We start from the raw sequence: 18,834 nt of genomic DNA on the forward strand, positions 1-18,834 counted from the left end.
AGAAGCTGCATTCTCGCATTTTTAGACATTTGCTAGCAACTTAATCCCAAGTATATCCATATCCTAGGAAAGGCCCTATTGTAACATTTGTATCCATATTCTTCTGATAGTTCTGCACTTAGGTATTCTAGTTTATCCAGGATATGTATGTAAACGAAGCACACAAGAACATAAGTTCTGATCATCGGGGACACTCTTATCGAAAAGAGAACTTTTTATTAATGTGTATTATGTCAGTGGATAAGGATTAAATATCTTTCAATTAAAAATATAAGTCACAAATTCTTTAGAAGTACAGACTAATTAAGTATTTAAATGTAGAAGTATGAATGGGTACTATTTGCTAATGGAAAGCATATGGTATCCTGCGTGATGATGGTTTTCTATGATACTCTAACGATACTGATATTCTAAACACCTAACCTCAAACAGCCCTTCAAATAGGCAGGCAAGAAAGATACATAATCACAAATTGGATAATTGTTTAGAAGAAATTGTTAGTTAATGCAGTCCACTTTAGAGTCATTTAATTGCACTTTAAATAATATTATAGTAAACTATGCTTAACACTGCAGTGCAGTGGGGCACAAACCATTCCTTGAATCTGAATTCAATTTAAGGATTTACCAAAGAAGATACAAACAGAGATGAACAAGAAAACTTTACATTCTAACTTACTAAATTTTTCTACCTCTTTGCAAGAAGAGGAGGAATAGGGAGGAGGGGAAGAAAGAAAGAAACAGAAGAGGGGAAGGGAGAGAGAGAAGGAGGGAGGAAGGAAGGAAAGAAAGGGGGAAAGGAAGTAAGAAGGAAAGAAAAGAAGAAAAACTTGCTCCTAATTTGTAAAGGCAAAATTTAACTCCAGGCTGGAAAATTTCATTTTTAGTCACTCACACGCCTAGCACTTATATTTGAAGATTTAGTAATTCTTTAGAAGTTAAAATGGGGGTGGGGGAGTAGAGAAGTATTAAAAAAAAAAAAAAGGAAATATGCTAGTAAAATGACTTGTTAAAAAGCTAAACTGACAGGAATTATTTAAATCTGAAATTAAAAAAAAAAGTTATGACCAGTGATATGATCTAAAATGCATAAAGAGAAAGAAAACCAGGTCTTCATCTTTTATAAAACCACAACAGGAAATGAGCTGCAAGATGAAGGGTTGATATTGGAAATGAGAAAGGTATTTCTGACAAGGAAATATAAAATGTAACAGAAGAAGTTAAGGACTGTGATGGATTTCTTTATAAGCTATTTATCTTATTGGAATAAAAGAAATAAGGTTATAGTGTCTGAAAGAAGGATAAACAATGACTTTGCAAAGACTGTAGTATGCAAGGACTTGCACTGAAACTTCACTTTATCACCATATAATGAAATTATTCATTAAAATGCATGCATGTGCATGTACACACATACACACACAATAAGAAAACAACAAAATACTCTATAAATAGTAATTATATAATAGGAAAACAATAAAATACTCTATAAAGACCCTATAAACAATAAACAAAAAAGCAGTCTCTTAGTATCACAAGGCTTCAAGGTGAATAATAATGTGTTATTTATTATAAGCGCTTATAATCCAAGAGTTTTCCAAGAATTTCCTGGGGAAATTTCTCTAACTGAATTTTGCTCTCACCCAGTAAATACCATTGTATTCTACCTTCTTACTCTTACCTTTGCAGTCCTTTTTATTTGAAAGCATAACAAAACCACTTTTGCAGGAACAGTAGTAACTTCCAAGTGTATTATCACAAATCTGGCTGCAACCTCCATTTACGTTTGAAGGATCTTTGCATTCATTTATATCTAAAAAGGGGGAAATAAATTATCTTTAAAGTAATAAAGCTTCCAGAGAACTTTTCAGGAGGCCAGTCCAGATGAGCCTGGGTGTATCATACGTACCAAATTCACACTTCTCTCCTTGCCAACCTGATTTACAAATGCAAGTGAATGCAGCTTGGCCATCTTTGCAGATCAAATATCCATCTTCATTGCATGGCAGAGGATTACACTGATCTGGAATGGCTGAAGGAAATACACATCTATTTAATTTTTACCACACGCCATGGTGAACAGAATTATATGCCCAGGGGGAGCGGGGTGAGAAGGGAAAAACTGGGAGTTTTGAGATTTGCAGATACTAACTGGTATATATAAAATAGATACACAAGTTTATACTGTATAGCACAGGGAAATATATTCAATATCTTGTAGTACCTTACATTGAAAAGAATATGAAAATGAATACACGTATATTCACGTATGACTGAAGAATTGTGCTATACTCCAGAATTTGACACAACATTGTAAACTGACTATACCTCAATAAAAAAAATTTTTAATCTTAAAAATTAAAAAAAAAAAAGAATTATATGCCCTTAATTGAAATCCTGCACACAAAGCTCACAATCAATGGGGGAAAAAAATTAAACTCCTTCCTTCAAATAATACCTTTTCTTTAAAAAAAAAAAAAAAGTGAATCCATCAGACAAGTCTTTATAATTATTTTCCAGAAGGGAACTACTTTTATATTTGCAAATACATAGCATTTTTTAACTGCAATTTGACATTCATATATACTACTTTGATCATTAAAACAATTCCATGAGTTAAGCAGAAAAAATAAAACTACTCAGTGTTAATAGAAAAATTTGAGACTTCCAATTTGGGCTAACATAGAATAACAGGGACCGGATTTATTCTCCTGCCTCAAATAAATAGAGCTCTGCTCATATGGTTTTCAGACATTGGGCAACAGATAGCAGGATACTGTGATTCCTGGGGGAAGGACATTTTCTTCAAAAAATGTCACATTGCTTTATCACTGTCTTAAATGATACGCCCATTTGTTTCTTGACTTATTTGTGGTCTCTCTCCCCTCACTAGACACTGCACTGGTCCCTGGTTCCTGCGCATTTTCACACCTGTCTAACCTGCCTGGTCAACTCTACAAGTTCTTTCCATCCTCCCAATACATTCTTCTTTGCGTAAGTAAGCCAGAGGAAGTTTCTATTACTTGCAAAAAGAATTTTTTTAAAACCTAGCTGAAGCCTAATTACTGAATTTTTCAAAAAATGTCCTCACAAAATTAAGTTTTTTGAAAAGTAGTAATACACTCAGTATTAGTTGAAATGACAGAAAACAGGCCAATCAGGAAAATATCAAACTATTTTTCTGGCCTTAGGGAAATTAAAAAAATTAAGTATGGATTAAATACACACATTCAGGCAAACTTTCACCTGTGTAGTTACACTCAACTTTAAATTATAGAAAATGCAGATAAATGAATTATGCCAATGCTGCATGTAAAATACTCACTGGACAAACATCTCAGTTTACAACTTGCAATTTCACTTTTTTTTCTCTGATTCTCAGTCGGGAAATTGATAAACTAGAGACAAACAACCTACCAGAATTAGCACTAGCCCTTATGTGAACTTCAGAGGGAAAAGGCTAATTTGACATCACAGTGTTTTCCACATTTATATCATTGATGCCAAAAGTCAGAATAAATGTGGCTCCACTTTCACCTGTTCGTCAACTGGAACATTTGGCCATAACTACATGATCAAGCGACAACAGCCAAAATAAAGCTGTTGGGAATAAAATTCTGAAGCCAGTGACCTAAAAGTTCAGCAAACAAGGAACACTGTTCAACTTAAATGTTAGGTGGCAGATTCATCTAAAAAAAAAAAAAAGCACCTCCTTGAGGGGCCTGTAGCCCTTCAAGGGCTCATTCCTTGATTTTTAAACATTAGTTTTATCTACATGGGTGTACTTTACTTGCAGATTTTTGTTTTGTTTTGTTGTTTAAGTTGATGGTAGAGGTGTTTACCATTGACACAGCTCCTTAGGTCAGGGTAGGCATTAGTTGAGAGAGGTACAGCGGTGAATAATCCAGCACGAAAAGAGCCAAGGCAACCTGTAAATACAAACAAATATAGTCTTCTTAGAGTAGACGTACTTATTGATCTGAAATCATGGCACAAATTATCCAAAGAGGCAGCCATTTTTGGAAAATGCAGTTTATCACAGATGGGTTCAAAGGCTCCTTTGAAGTTAGTGTGGTCATTAGTTTCCTATTGCTGCTGCGACAAATTGCCCCAATCTTAGTGGTTTAAAACAACGTAGATTTATTCTCTTACAGGTATAGGGATCAAAAGTCTAAAATTAAGGTGCTGGCAGGACTGCATTCCTTCTAGAGACTTCGTGGGAGAATTATTTCCTTGACTTTTTCGGCTGCTTGAGGCCAGCTACTGCATTCCTTGGCTCAGGGCCCTATCCTCGCATCACTCCCAACTCTTGCTTCATTGTCATTTAAACTACTACGGACTCTGATCTCCTGCCTCTCTTTTATAAGGGCATTTAAGGATCTGATGGGCCCACCCAGATAATCTAAGATAGTGTTCTCATCTCAAAACCCTTAAATTAATCTTCAAAAATAACATGCAAGTTAACATGCAGAGGTTCTGAAGATTAGAGCATGATCTTTGGGGAAGGTTATTTAGTCTAACATGGTGAGTTAGAATAATTTCCCATAGAAACAATACTTTCTATCACGGCAGTCTTTCTGGAGGCCCAGAGAAACCTAAGCAGCCTTAGGTCTTGAGTATTCTTTCCCTGAATTCTTTTGTCCCTCTTCCTGAATCACCCACTCCCAGAATTAGCTTACTCTAGTGTGAACATTTCATTAGAATCCTCATTTGTAAGAAAACCTCACTTTGTACCTCTGGACAAATCTGACGGCCAAATTTTAAAAGCCCTTAAGCTGGAGATCCAGGTGAAATGCTCCCTGTGGTAATTAGAACCCCAGGCCAGACTACAAAGTAGGTTCAACCTTTAAAGCACAGTATGGCCTGGTCTATACTAATATATGTGATAATGTTTTTTTGGAAACCTGCATTTAGCATTACAGTGTGGAGAGCCAGCAGCATGGCCTTCCCACTTCTCTTTCTTGATGCACATCAGGAATGGATGAAGCTGGAGAGAATAAGCAGGAAGGGGAGAGCTGGAGAGAGACTGTTCCCGTTGTGGCCTGAAGCAGAAGCTCTCCTAAGAAATGGAATTAGAAATAGAAATTGGGGCCATCAGGGAGGAAAGCCAAGGAAAAGGCACTTTCAGGAGAGGATCCACTGGGCCAGGCAGAACATCCTAGAAAGAAATCTTGATTCTAGACTATGACTGTTCCTATACACACCCTTTATTTACTATTTTTCCCATTAGCCATATTAATGACCCGACTATCTGATTTATCACATGCTGTAGGGACCACTGTCCTATCTGCCTCGATTCGTCAACTCTAAAAAATAGTTCAAAAATAGTGCCACATAAACAACAAAGGTTGCATTGGGATTACAGTGGGGTCAGTTGAGTGAATTTTCCTTTCCTTCAAGAAACCATTTTAGATCCTCTCTGTCTATAAGTCACAAAAGAGCCATCACATAAAAGTCTGAAAGTTTGCTTGTTCTGACCTCTTGAATGGAAGGCTGAGTTAGTCATACTCCTCCTTTGGTGGTACATTATTATTATTGGTCTTTGAAAAGTCCATCACCTGCTGCTCTTAAAAATATATATTACTTTTAATCTCCATTTCCATTCCCATTCACCCCTTAGGCAACCATTCTAACTGGTTAAGATTTTTTTTTCCACTTGTATGTTCTCATAAAATACATATTTATAATTTTGTGTCCATGAATTTTCGTTTCTGTAAACAGCTTCGTATTATGTCACACTCTCTAATGTTTCTTTACTCAGCACTTTTTATGATTGTATTTATAATTCATCCATTCTGCTCACATAATTTATTGTTTCTAAGTGTTAAACACTACTCATGGCATGCAACCACTGGTTTTATAATCCTCCCTACTCATGATAGACACTCATATTGCCTCTAACTTCCGACCTCTGCAAGTGGGGCTGCAAAAAATATCTTCTTGCATGTCTTGTTAGGACATGCATAAGAATTTCTTTGGAAACCCAGTGGTTTCCAGAATTGTGGCATCATTAGAAAGGCATGAACTTACCAGCTCTCCAGAGGCACATTCCCACCAGCAGAGCATAAGAATGTCTATATCTTGACTTCTTAACTGTTGCCATAATTGGCAAGAAAGTAATATATTGTTTTTTGATTTCTAGTGAGATGGAGCATATCTTCATGTCATTTAAAAAACTAGGGGGTTTCTTCCTCTGAAAATTTTATTATTTTTTAACCATTTTTCTATTGGCACTTATTTATTGTTCATGTGGATTTACACACGTGTAAACCTTACAAATATCATCTCTCGTTCTTTTACTTGTTTCTTAAACGTATCTTTTATGTCTGTCTTTTAAAGGAAATTCTTAATTTTGCTGTAGTTAAATTTACCAATAATTTTACCTTATGGCTTGTTGCATTTGAAGTTTTTTCCCATGCCACTGATCACAAAGATATTCTCCCATGTTTTTTCCTTTAATTTCATAGTTTTACTTTAACATTTTTGTCTTTATTCCACCTAGAATTCACTTTATATTTGGTGGTAGTTAGAAGCCCAGATTTATTTTTCTGATTACAGTTGGCCAGTCTTCCCGACACCATCTTCTAAACAATTCACAGTGATTTGTGGTGTCATCTTTATCAAATATTAGGTTGCCATATATACATGGGTCTGTTTCTGAACCCCATTAAATTTATTAGTCTACATATTTTTCTGACAATATTACATGGTTTTCTTTCTATGGCTTTGTATAATTCATATTTTACGAGGTGTTTCCTCCTTTTGCTTTTTTAAGGTTTATTTAGGCATTTGTGGACTTTTATAACCTGATTTAAATATAAACTTGAACTTACTGAATTCCTAAAAAAAAAAATCAGTTAGAATTTTTAATGGCATTGCTCTGAATATATAGATTAATTTGAGGAGAAATGATCTTCTTTCGTATTCAATTCAGTTCAATTCAAGGCCATGAAATGTCTGTCTATGATTCAGTTCATTTTTTATATCCTTAATTTGAGTTTTCAAGTTTTCTCTATAGAGGTATTATGCATTCTTGAGATATTTCCAGATATTTTATGGGACTTGCTACCATTGTGAATAGTATCATCTTTTCATTCCCTACTGAAACTTGTTTATGTAAAGATCCACTACCAATTTATATAGGGTAGTCTTAGAATTATCTAAAATCTCTTATGTGTTCTAATATTTTGTCTATGGATTCTATTTTTTCTAGGTATATCGTCATTTTAATTACAAATAATGATGGTCATATATTTTGTCCCATGATCTATACAAATCTTACTTATTTTTCTTTCCCCATTGCATTGGCTGTAACCTCTAGTGTGCCTTTTCTTGTTCTCAATCATAAAGAGACTATAAAGTTTATCCATGAAGTATAATGTTTACTGTAGGTTTTCTTCTTTTTTTCTTCCTTTCTTTTTTCTTCTTCCTTCCTTCCTTCCTCCTTCTCTCTCTCTCTTTCTTTTGTGTGTATATTGTTAGAGTGACCATACATGTCTATTTGCCCAGAAAAGTTTTATTTTATTCTGTTTCACTTGTCAATTATCTAGTGGAGTACTGGTCATAGACAAAGTATCAAAATTTAGAAGAAAAATTGTATGGTTATTCTATACATACTTTACCATGTTCAGAATGTCCTCTTAAAGTTTGCCAAAAGTTTTTATCATAACTGAGTGTTGAATTTTATCAACTGCTTTTTCTGTATGAATAGTAATAATATACTATTTATCTGGAGAATTACATTAATATATTTTCTGATGTTAAATAATCTTTGAATATCTGGAATAAGTCCTACTTTATCATGATATATTATTTTTAATATTCTTAGATTAGATTGAATATAATTTTACTTAGAATTAATATATGTAATTTTTTTTTCTCATGTTGTCCTTCTCTGGTTTTGGAATTAAGATTATATCAGCCTTAAAATAAGCTCACATTATATAATCTCTTTCTACTTTCTGTGGTAATTTTATAAGAGAATTTAACAGCTTCTTTAAATTTGGAAGAACTCATTTGCAAAATATTTGGGTCTGAAATTGAGGGGAGATATGGAGATGTTTTAGTTTATTTAGTACTTATTTGTATAACTAAGTTCTCTATTTCTACCTGTGAAATTATAGATGTTTTATATTTTTCTAGGAATGTATCCATTTTAACAAGCTTCCAAATATATTTTGGTGTAGATTTTTGTAATATTCTATGACTATCTTTTGTAATACTTTATGATTATATTTTATTCTATAATCTGTATGATTATAAATCCAATCCATGTTGAGGTTATCGTATTTCCTTCTTTTATTCTACACTTTGTGTTTTGGCATTCCTCTTTCCCTTTTTTCCTTTTCCTTGATTATTCTTGCCAGAAGTCAGTCTAACTTACTATTTCAAAGAGTGAGATTTTCTTTTGTTAACTCTCTATTTTCCATTTATTTCTATCCCTATTTTTGTTATTTCCTTATTTTTGTTACTCAGGGTTTGCTCTGTTGTACTTTTAAAAATCTGCTTGATGAATGCTCAGGTCATTTTTTAAATACTCCAATCTGTCCTCTTACAGCTGCCTCAGCAGTCAGCGCCCCAGATCCCTACACACACACACACACACACACACACACACACTACGTCAAGCCAGCCATCAGTCTCACATGGATTTCTCGCATTTCTTGATGTTTTCATTTTACTTTGTTATTACTAGTGCCTGGAATGCTATTGTTTCTCTTGAGATGATTTTAAAAGAAGTCAGCAATCTGGGCTAACCCACCAATTTGGCAAGAACTAGAAACTAAAAACTATTTCTGATGTTTACTTTTTGGCTCAGAATTTATCATTCTTCTCAAATTCTTTTTCCCCCATTAATTTAATCATCTGTTCTACTGGGTGATATTTTAAAGGCCTAGATAGATGGAGTTATTTATTCTATTTTCTAAGGAAAAGAACACAACTTAAAAACTTATCTTTATATTATGAAACCCAAAGTATTTCTGTCCAAATTCCATGGGTGCAGTACATGAAATACATGGATAGACTACAGTGCTTTCTGAAAGCCCTTACAACTCTAAATCTAAATGCTGTCTAAAAAGTATGAGTTAGTGTTAGTGGTCTAATTTTTTGGGTGACCTTATCTCACTGCAGGGAGCTCCCAGCATGACCTGTGGTAATTAGTAAAATTACTGTTAGGCTTTCCAAAGACAGGATTATAAACCGGTCTTTGTTTTTTTTCCCCCCCAATTAGGGTGATTGGTCTACAGAATACACACATCAAATGACAAAAATGTTTAACTTCACTGGAGCATTTCTTTTCTGTTTTCATCATTGGAATTCATCACATATGCTTATAACTAAATAAAGACCAAACTATAACATGTGAATCACAAAATAAATTGTAATAAAACTGTATTTTTGTTTCACTATATACATTGATCAAATAATAATACTTTATATTTGAAGAAAGTTCTACATAGTGAAAAAAAAATCTATCCACATACATGTACTTATTTGGTATTACCAACAGCTCTGCAGTTAGAAAATACAGTTATAGCATAACTTAAATACAGAACCTGAGAAGTTAAATAAGTTGTTTAACCTGATGCAGTAGAAATTTTTAGGTTTGAAACTAGAGCCCACATCCTACTACCTTTTTTTTAGGACTTGACTTTTCTATCATGCTACCAAATAAGATAGACAAAGAAAAGAGAAAGTTGAGTAGAGACAGAGAGAAAGTTGATAAGAATAGAAAGAGAAAAAGAAAAATAGTTTATCTACCTTCTCCAAAACACATAATGTATTAAAAGGTTATTTATCTTTATCCAAAGGTACTCTGTGATCAAAGGTACGTTATCTTCCAGAGTGTTAATGCCTGCAAAAACACACCCACATTACATGGACCTAAGAAACAAGGATTAATACTACATTTTTAATGTAAGCTGTAATTTTTAACAGGAAAATATTGTCTATTTTAATTATAAAATATTAGAATTCTTACCTAAAGTGGAGAGACTGAAATAGTATTGATATTTTATCTTTTCTTCATTTTAATAGTATAAACTCTTATTTCTGCTTTGGAAAGTGAGGAGTCAAAGTACACCTTTACAAAAGAAGAAATGTTTTTTATGGATGTATACCTATATTCCAATGCCCTCTTAAGATATGGCAGCTATAAGTTTTAGAAAAACTTGTTGAATTTTCTATCTAGACATATAAATAATAACACTACACAGTTTTTATGGTGTCCTCTTTGCAAACGTAAATGAAACTGCTTAAGTCTGTTATTAGCAGCTAGAAAAGGGAAGGGAAGGAAAGAAAAGAAAATGGGATTAGAGCAGAAATCATGGGAAAAATTAAGAGATTAGCATGACATATTTTACTAAATGCTTTGAAAGCATTACCTCATTTTATTTCTTGGTAGAAAATTATTAGGTAAATTGTTACTATCCATTTGACAAATGGGAAAACTATAGCTCTTAAACGTTAAATAATTTTAAGATCTTGCAGGGGATAGAGGATCGATTGGAATTAATAAAAAGAATTGTAATAAGTCAACTGTAAAACACCCAGCAGCCCAAGAACAGAAATAGGTCATGCTATGGAATTCTAAAGAGAGATACTACAGAAACAATGTCTTGCAGTTGATGAAAGTGTGAAGTGAGAGGCAGTGTATTGTAGCTGGGTCTCCTTGGCTCAGGAAGTGACAGCCAAGATTCACACCACCACGGACACTCAAAATACAGAAAAGCAACCACTTTAGGAACTATGAAAAAGAGAACCTGGTTCTGAGAGGGTCTTCTACCCAATGATGTTGCGTTCTTATCTTGTTAACTGTCCTGAAGGGTAAATATATGCACATACCATCAATTCAGTGCAAGGCTCCCTAGGAAAATGGGAAAGGTATAAATATTCCTCTATCTAATAATGGTCTCTGGAATTTCTGCATGGGTATTCAGGAACAAAACAAAAATAAACAAAATGTAACACCCTAAACTATAATAAAGCCCTCAGCTTCCTCATATTTCAAGACAAATGAGGGTTTAATGGAAACAGTTATTTGCTAAATTATATTAACAATGTTAAGCTGCATACTTATTAATATGAATCAGATTACACTTCTATTTTTTTTTCAAGGAAGATTTACTTTTCACTTCTGCAGGCCTTGGAGTCTCATGTTGGCTGGCTTGTGAGTGGGGTAGGAAGATAGATGCACAGATAGGGAAAATTCTGAGCTAAAGGAGGAGGAAGACTTCACCTCTTTGGGCTGGACCTAAGAGAATCTTATCAAATTAAATTCCACTTTCATTTTTTGGAAATGCTGACAAGTCTCCCCTCAAAAATATTAATAAAATGTTTTTTCTATTTGCTTAAACCAAACTGAAGACTTTTATCTTTAACTGACATTTAGTTGAAATCATCTAATCTCTCTGGGTATGGAAATACTACCTCATTCCTTGAGCGTCCAGAACTGTATCCAAAACCAAAACATGGGTGGAGTATTGCAGGAAATGATACAATGATGTTGCAAAGTGGGAAGTTGTTAATGATTTCCATCAATATTTAAATAATTATTTATGTCATAAGCTCTGAAGAGTATAGAGATCTTTCCTTTCATTGAAAGATAACCCTTGAAAACTCAAGTGCTTACAGACAACGTTCTGGTACCTAAATATAACATTGCATCAGCTCAGTGACTTTTTATGAGAAAGACAAGAGAATGAAAATGACTAAAATTCAAAATGTTATACAGCAATTAAAAGGACCATTCCAAATTTGTCTATATATCTTTAAATTAAAGGATAGAAAACGCATATAGAATGAGATCTTATTCCCAAGGCTAATGAAATTGTACTGGATGGAATACATATGGGTGGAGGGTTGGACTCGATCATAGTTAAGTTTTCTTCCATTTCTAAGATTACAGAATTGAGATTCTTTGAACTTACCTAAATATTTTGGATAAAAATATTCCTAGAAAGAAAGAAAAAAAAATCTTAGCAAACCTAAATTTCACTATAGAGTTAAAAGTTAATTTAAAAATGTTTTTGCATTAAAGATGCAAACAAATTACACATAACAGTCTTTTTCACATTACAATAGAGCATTTTTCTCTAGTAAAATATTTATCTGGAGTAGACAGCTAATAACATTAAGCCAGTAAGATGCTTAGACTTAAAGCAATATTGATCAATTAAATCACATTTCAAAAGCTTCTAATCTGAAAACAGGTTCCTTTGAAGATGTTGAATGTGATCATAAATGCCCCCGTTTTGTAAATCCTTTCATTTTTTCCATGATTACTAGATGCCTATTTGGTACATTTCACATCATGCTGATTACACATATCAGATTCAATGTTGAATAACAGTAATACAATTTGAGTTTAAGTGGACATTTATCTTTCAGCATCTTGTGTACATGTAATCCCTTACTTATAAATTGGTTATGTATCAAGAATTTGTCTGTGAATCAGTAATTCGGACTATGGCATGCACTTTACCAAAAGGAGAAAAATGTTAAAAATGATTTCTGATGGTAAGGGCCCCAGGCTGGTTCACAAAAGCCTTCTCAAGCCATAATTGATCCAATGTGCAGCATTAATAACACAAGAATTTCTCATGAGAAAACAGTGTTTCTCCCCCAAACAGCCTCAAGTACAGAACATACCTCCATCCAGGACAGAGTTAAAGCCCTCACTCCTTCCTCCTCTCACATATAAACCTACACAACACTTTTCTACTAGTTTATAAGGATATGCTCTCCCTCTAAGCAACTGAGACAGCAGTGTTGTCATCTGCAGAACAAAGGCCATGAGGATAAGCAATGATGAATGGGTTCAAAGGAGATAATGTAATAGGGAAAGGAATATATCAGGGACAACGTGGGGAGAAGCAATAGGGTGGTGATGGGGAATGTGTACCAGGGTATGAGGGATGTGGACAGGGAGTGTTTGGGGAAGATAGAAAGTGAGAAGCAATAACAAATGTCTTTTTCTTTCCTTTCATTTCTCCCACTTCTTCCTTACTCTCTCTGTCTCCTCTTTCTTGTCTGTCAATAACACCATTGCCAGAAGAGTGGAGGGGAGGAAACATGTAAACGAGTTTCTTTCTCCATTCTTTTCCCTCTCTCCACGTGTCTTCTGCCTCACTCCCCATTTGCTGTTCAGAGGCTAAGCTATGAGAACATATCTATAGGGTCAGAAACACATGCCAAATATTTATGAGTGATACATTAATATGAAATCTTGGGCATTCAGGCTTGCCTTGACATATTCCAGCAAAACAAAACAAAAGTTAGAGTGCGTGGGATAGAGAATGGGCAGAAGAATGGCAGACTGTTACTACTCATTGAAAGGGGAAGCAGATATATTGAGGTTTATTATATAGTTCTCTCTACTTAGGGATATGTTTTCAATTTCTGTAATAAAAAGAACTGTGTGTGTATATATATGTGTGTGTATCTGTTTCCTACACAATAAGAGTACATTGTTATATTGTGTGGAATAAAATATTTTTGTCTTGTCAATTGCTTATCCACAGAAAGCAACAAAACTAAGAGGAGCATTTTGATTTAATCCTGGAGCGTATTAAAAATGAATCTTTGGGTACCTTGGGAAAAATTCCCTTTGAACCTATTACAGTAGGTGGAGGTAAGAGGACTAAAGGGCAGTCCCAGAGAATGCAAGTTAGTACTGTCTTGGACACATTCTCTAACTAGAAACAAGTGGCTCCGACTTGTTTCTCATCTAGTCTCAGGGTCTCAGGAGCCGTGGCAGAGATAAAGGGGGTACTTTGTATACATTTTCTCCCTCATTTCCTTTTAGTTCTATAGTTTATCTCTGGAAAAAGCATCTGCAGTAATCCTGAAAGTTATCAAACTTGAATTCTCAAGGCACCCTCACCCTAATTCTTAGAGGCACTATTGATATTCCTGCTACATGCAGGACATGTTAGAGAACATCCTTCTTTAGGAAAATTAGGGGACTAAAGATCAGATCTAGGGCTCCCATATTTCTGTATGATATTTAGGGGTCTTTAGGATTATATTTTTCTAGGCTAACTTGGAAAAATGTATACACTGAAAATATAAATTCTAACCCCAGGGATTATTGATGAAGTTAAGGTGGGCTCAGAAAACTTTCCAAGGGTTTATGGAATAAAGTAAAAATATCCTCAGGGAACACTGTGCTGTAATGAATTCTTCAGTAAGCATTCACTGAGTAGCTGTTATGTACCAAGCTCTGGGTTAGAGACCCTGTTTTCTAAAGCTTGGATGAAAACGCCAATGGAGAGATTTAATGAAGTCTAGTGGTAACAATGCAGTCTCACACACACACATTCAAGATGCCTTGCCTTCACCCAATACTACAAAATTCTGGTTGGGAGAAAGTAGTTACAAACTATGAGGTTCCTACTATTTGCGATAAGTAGACATAACTGAATTATAGTTTGGTCAGAGCACACTGCTTTTGGCAAATAGTGTCTCTCTAACAAGCCAACTTTCCTTTGAAGGTACTTCCCCCTGAAAAGCTTCAGTGGTTACGTGCAGAAGGTGACATACACAATCATTAACTTTAAAAAGGAACACAAGGGAAAACAGATTCAAGTCGAAACGTCCCATCTATAGTTGTATGTTGAGGTAAGCTAACTTACCAGTTTTCATGAATTCTTACCGTTTCAGGGTCATTTTCAAAGACCTCCCTGGCTTCTTCTTTGTTGCACAGCTCTTCAATGCATTCTCTTTCAAGATTACCCTTTTTCGTTTCTTCAAGCATAGAATTTGCACGGCGTTTCCTAACCAGGACTTGCGAAGCATGTTGCTTTGACAAAACTGAAAAAAAAAAAAGAAAAAAAAACTTTACATGGACAAATCTTTCATTTCTCCACCTAAAATATTTTATTAAACAATGAGAATTTAAACCATGTTCTGCCATAAATTGCATGACACTTAAAGTCAGTAGGGTTGAATTGAGGGAAAAATGCAGATTCACAGCACTTTGGTTAACAACTCAAAGAGCATTTGGTATGCAGCTCCAGCACTGTCTAACGATCTACATAAATTATTCAAATGTATGCTTGAAGTCAAACATACCAGATGATAATTTAATGTTTACCTCATTATAACTACATTGGAAAAAACAGCGTGCTGAAATGACTGTCAAAAGTCATGGCTACATCATCTTTAAAGCTAGGGTAACAAACTTTCTCAGTTTAAACGGAAAACTTGTGTAATCTCTGCGGAGACAGAGAAATGTAGGAATACAGTCCTATCAGCTATTTGAAAGACACTCAGCCTAAAACATTTGGTTATCTACACAAAAGGAAATAAAAATCCATGGCAATCAGAAGACCTTATGCAAAGCATAAGATACAGAAAGCAAAGAGAAAAAAATTGGTAACTTGGACTACATAAAAAATTTTAAGCTGTTGACCAAAATTAACAGAACAAAGTTCAACATCAAGCAACAGAGTGGAGGAAAATATTTGCTTCATATAGAATAGAAAAAATTACATCCAGAATTTATATAAGCAACTTTTGCAAATTAAAGAAAAAATAATATAATAATAAGCCAATTGATATAGGAAGGTGTGCATGGTTAAACACAAAATAATTTAAATAATAAAAATAAAATATAAACAAAATCATGTAAACATCACTATAGAAAAAAATTAAAATAGCCAAGAAACACATGAAAAGACCTTCAATACAAATTTTTTTAAATGATTGGATTTTTGCCTATTAGATTTGCAAAAATTTAAAAGGCTAAACATATTAAGTATTGGTAAGTACAAGGGGAAACAAGTATTCTTGTACAATGGTGGTGGGAATATACTGATGGGTTTACATCTAAAGGTAATTTGGTAGTATCTGAAAATTAAATGTACATATACTCTTCAACAATTCTACTTCTATGTATGTCCTACAGATATTCATGTGTCCCAGAAAGTTATGTATAGAATGTTTGCTGAAAGATTGTTTATATTATCAAAAAATTAGAGATGACCTAAATAACTATCAAGGGAATGAAAAAATTATATAATACAACTGTACTGTGGAATAATATGCAGCTATTAAAAAGGAGAAAGATACCCTTACACTGAAGATCTCCAAGGTATATTATTAAATTAAAATTGCAAATTGTAGATGTCATACCTATAGCATAATTCTGTACATATCAGCCACACTTGTAGATATGTAAAAATCATGTGGATAAATTCATAGAAGAGAGCTTGGAAAGATATCCAAGCTACTACCTGCAATTATATTTGAAGAAAATCATGAAGAGTATGAAGTTTGGGCTTTATTATTTTAGTATGTGAGTAGAACATTGCTTTTTAATGAAAAATGTTTATATCACAAATAAAATCTACAAATACATTTTTTAATCCTTATTTTAACCACAAATGGTTTTTTCACTAAGAAAATAAGCAAGCAATATAAACAGCTACATTTATTTTTCTCTTACTTCTCTTATAACCCAGTAAATAATAAGAAATAGATAAATAAAAGTTGAAAATAGAATGAAGAAAAAGAAAAGCAAAAGGACTAATTAATCAGTACTCACTATAATTATTAGTTGAATAATTGAACATCTTTAAAGGGTGAATGAGGTAATGTTACTTTATTTTTCTTACTTGCCAAAACAGGAGTTTAAATGTGATGATTAACTAACTAAAGTGTTTGAGTTACATTTTTAAACCTGTTTCTCACCATCTTTATCACTTCCCAAGATCAAGATTAAATCAAGGCTGTATATGTCTAAAGGATGCTATTCTATAAGCATGCTACCTGCCAAGTGTATTGCTGACTGATAAATGGCAGGGCAATCAACAAGAGTCTGACATCACCAATTATCTCATTAACTTGAAGTAGTTTTAAGCACGCTACCTGATAATAAATATGAAAAAGAAATTACGTGGTTGTGTAGTGGACAAGTTTGGTATCTTACTGTCCTTTATAAAATAAACCCATCCGTCTAACAGAGTGTGCTTTACAAAGTGTCCACTATTCCTTGTCAAAAAGATATAAACATGACATCACAGATCCAAACTAAGAACTACAGAACTGTAGGGTAAGACAAACAAATGGTTAGAAGTGTTTTTATCAGCTGGCTCAAAGTCTTTCTGCCCAAAAATATCTACCCTGCTGGCATACAGGAATGTTTAAAAAGTTCCATTAATTATCATAATAATAATCATGGCACATAAGCATGTAAATGCTGTTTTTTCATTATCTCCTATTAATCCTACTCACAACTGGTTCTAAGTAGACAGTAATTTTTCCATTCTATACATGGACAAACTAAAACTCAGAGAAGTTGAGTTTAATTTCACCAATTCACACAACTGACAAGAGTCAATCAAGCCTGCCCCCAAAATTGTTTCTCTTTTTGCATTACCACATTGTTTCTAACCATTTGTTTCACTTCTTTAGATTAAAAAGTTTTTCAAGAAAGTCCTTGCTAAAACCCAACTATGTTGCTTGAAAAGTGTTACATCCAGATTCAAAATTTTAGGTTATAATGTTATAATGTTTAGTTATGAGCCTTTCAAGATTAGAAATATGACTGAATCTGCTTGATTTTTTTAAACTTATCTGAGTCATTCCTTCTTCAAAATAGTGACTATAGAAATTGAACAATTAGGTCAATAACAACCATTGTGCAGACATTAATTATAATTCTTTTTTGAAATTATCTTCACAGCCTTCATATATTCCCTTTAATATTTTCTGTGGGAGGAAACCTCTTTTTTAGCATTAATTTTTAGCATTAACTTGATTGTAAAGTAAATTACTGTTGTTGGTGCTTCATTTAAGTGCCTGTAATAAGGATAGTGGGGACATCATCAACTCCACTCAAAGGAAAATTCCCCCACCGTTCAATTGAGTTAGACCTTGGTTAACGGTTAATAAAAAATTTTAAAAGCCCCTTTCCCACTTAGTTGTCCAAGCTTGCTACCCTCCATTCAGGAAGTTCAGGACCACAGATCTGCAGGTTGTCCAAAACGGATCAGTCTGATGGAGGAGGTCCAATCTTTATGACAGTTCATTCTCTGAACCTCTTCCGTTCTACTCTTTTGTCCTTTGCAAAGATGGTTCTCACATTTTTCCTTCCAAAAGCTCACAGCTTATCTCTTTTTTAATTCTCCTTTGGCCTTATTTGGCATCCCAAGAATGAAAAACTGTCCCTAAAAAAACATATTTGAAAAGAGAATCTTGGGCTAGCATTTGTTTTGGCAGAGTGCTTGAATCTTTGTTTCTTCCTCAGTGTGGGACGAGGTCAGGGAAAATAGCATTCAATATACAAACAGAACAGTTAGATAACACATTATGATATAATTGTGACTCTTATGTCCCAACGGTTAAAATGGCATATTCTGCCTAATCAAAGACTGATAAAAATAGAATTGCATGTAATATTGAAAAACTTTTAGTTAATAATGATGAGAAAACATATGGCCAGATATTAAAAATTTTATTTTAAATAATTTCCTATTAACTAAGTGTAAAACCTTTCATTTTTTACCATAAATATTTCTACCACAGATGATTTACAGTTGAGAAGAGGTATTAAAAATGGGAAGATTGCAAGGACTAAGATAAACCCAAAGACAGATTTTTAATTAGGCATTCATCAGCCTACACAGTTACTACCAACATAAAAACTTATGTTAGCCTTCAGAAATAAATGCTATATCTGTATGTATGTTATACTTCAATTTTAAAAAAGTTTATTTTTTTTAAAAGAGAGCTAATATACTTGGTTTTCTCTAAATTTCAAATTTTGTTTTATATTGAGGACTACATTGTTGACCAACTGATTCTTCTCATATTATTATATTAAGACTTA

The 18,834-nt window shown here is 33.7% G+C and overlaps 1 protein-coding gene across 1 annotated transcript in view; it reads right to left on the reverse strand.

The window, feature by feature from the left end:
* The window catches only part of PROS1 (protein S), a 61,797-nt gene that overhangs the window by 24,491 nt on the left and 18,472 nt on the right, over window positions 1–18,834 (reverse strand). Inside the window, exons 2-6 of the mRNA XM_006189297.3 lie at window positions 14,656–14,813; window positions 11,930–11,954; window positions 3,842–3,928; window positions 1,909–2,031; window positions 1,681–1,812 (exon numbers count right to left, since the gene is read on the reverse strand). Coding sequence (XP_006189359.2) covers window positions 1,681–1,812; window positions 1,909–2,031; window positions 3,842–3,928; window positions 11,930–11,954; window positions 14,656–14,813 — 525 coding nt within the window. The remainder of the gene's footprint in view (window positions 1–1,680; window positions 1,813–1,908; window positions 2,032–3,841; window positions 3,929–11,929; window positions 11,955–14,655; window positions 14,814–18,834) is intronic.

The sequence above is a fragment of the Camelus ferus genome, chromosome 1 (genome assembly GCF_009834535.1).
Source record: "Camelus ferus isolate YT-003-E chromosome 1, BCGSAC_Cfer_1.0, whole genome shotgun sequence".
Classification (NCBI taxonomy): domain Eukaryota; kingdom Metazoa; phylum Chordata; class Mammalia; order Artiodactyla; family Camelidae; genus Camelus; species Camelus ferus.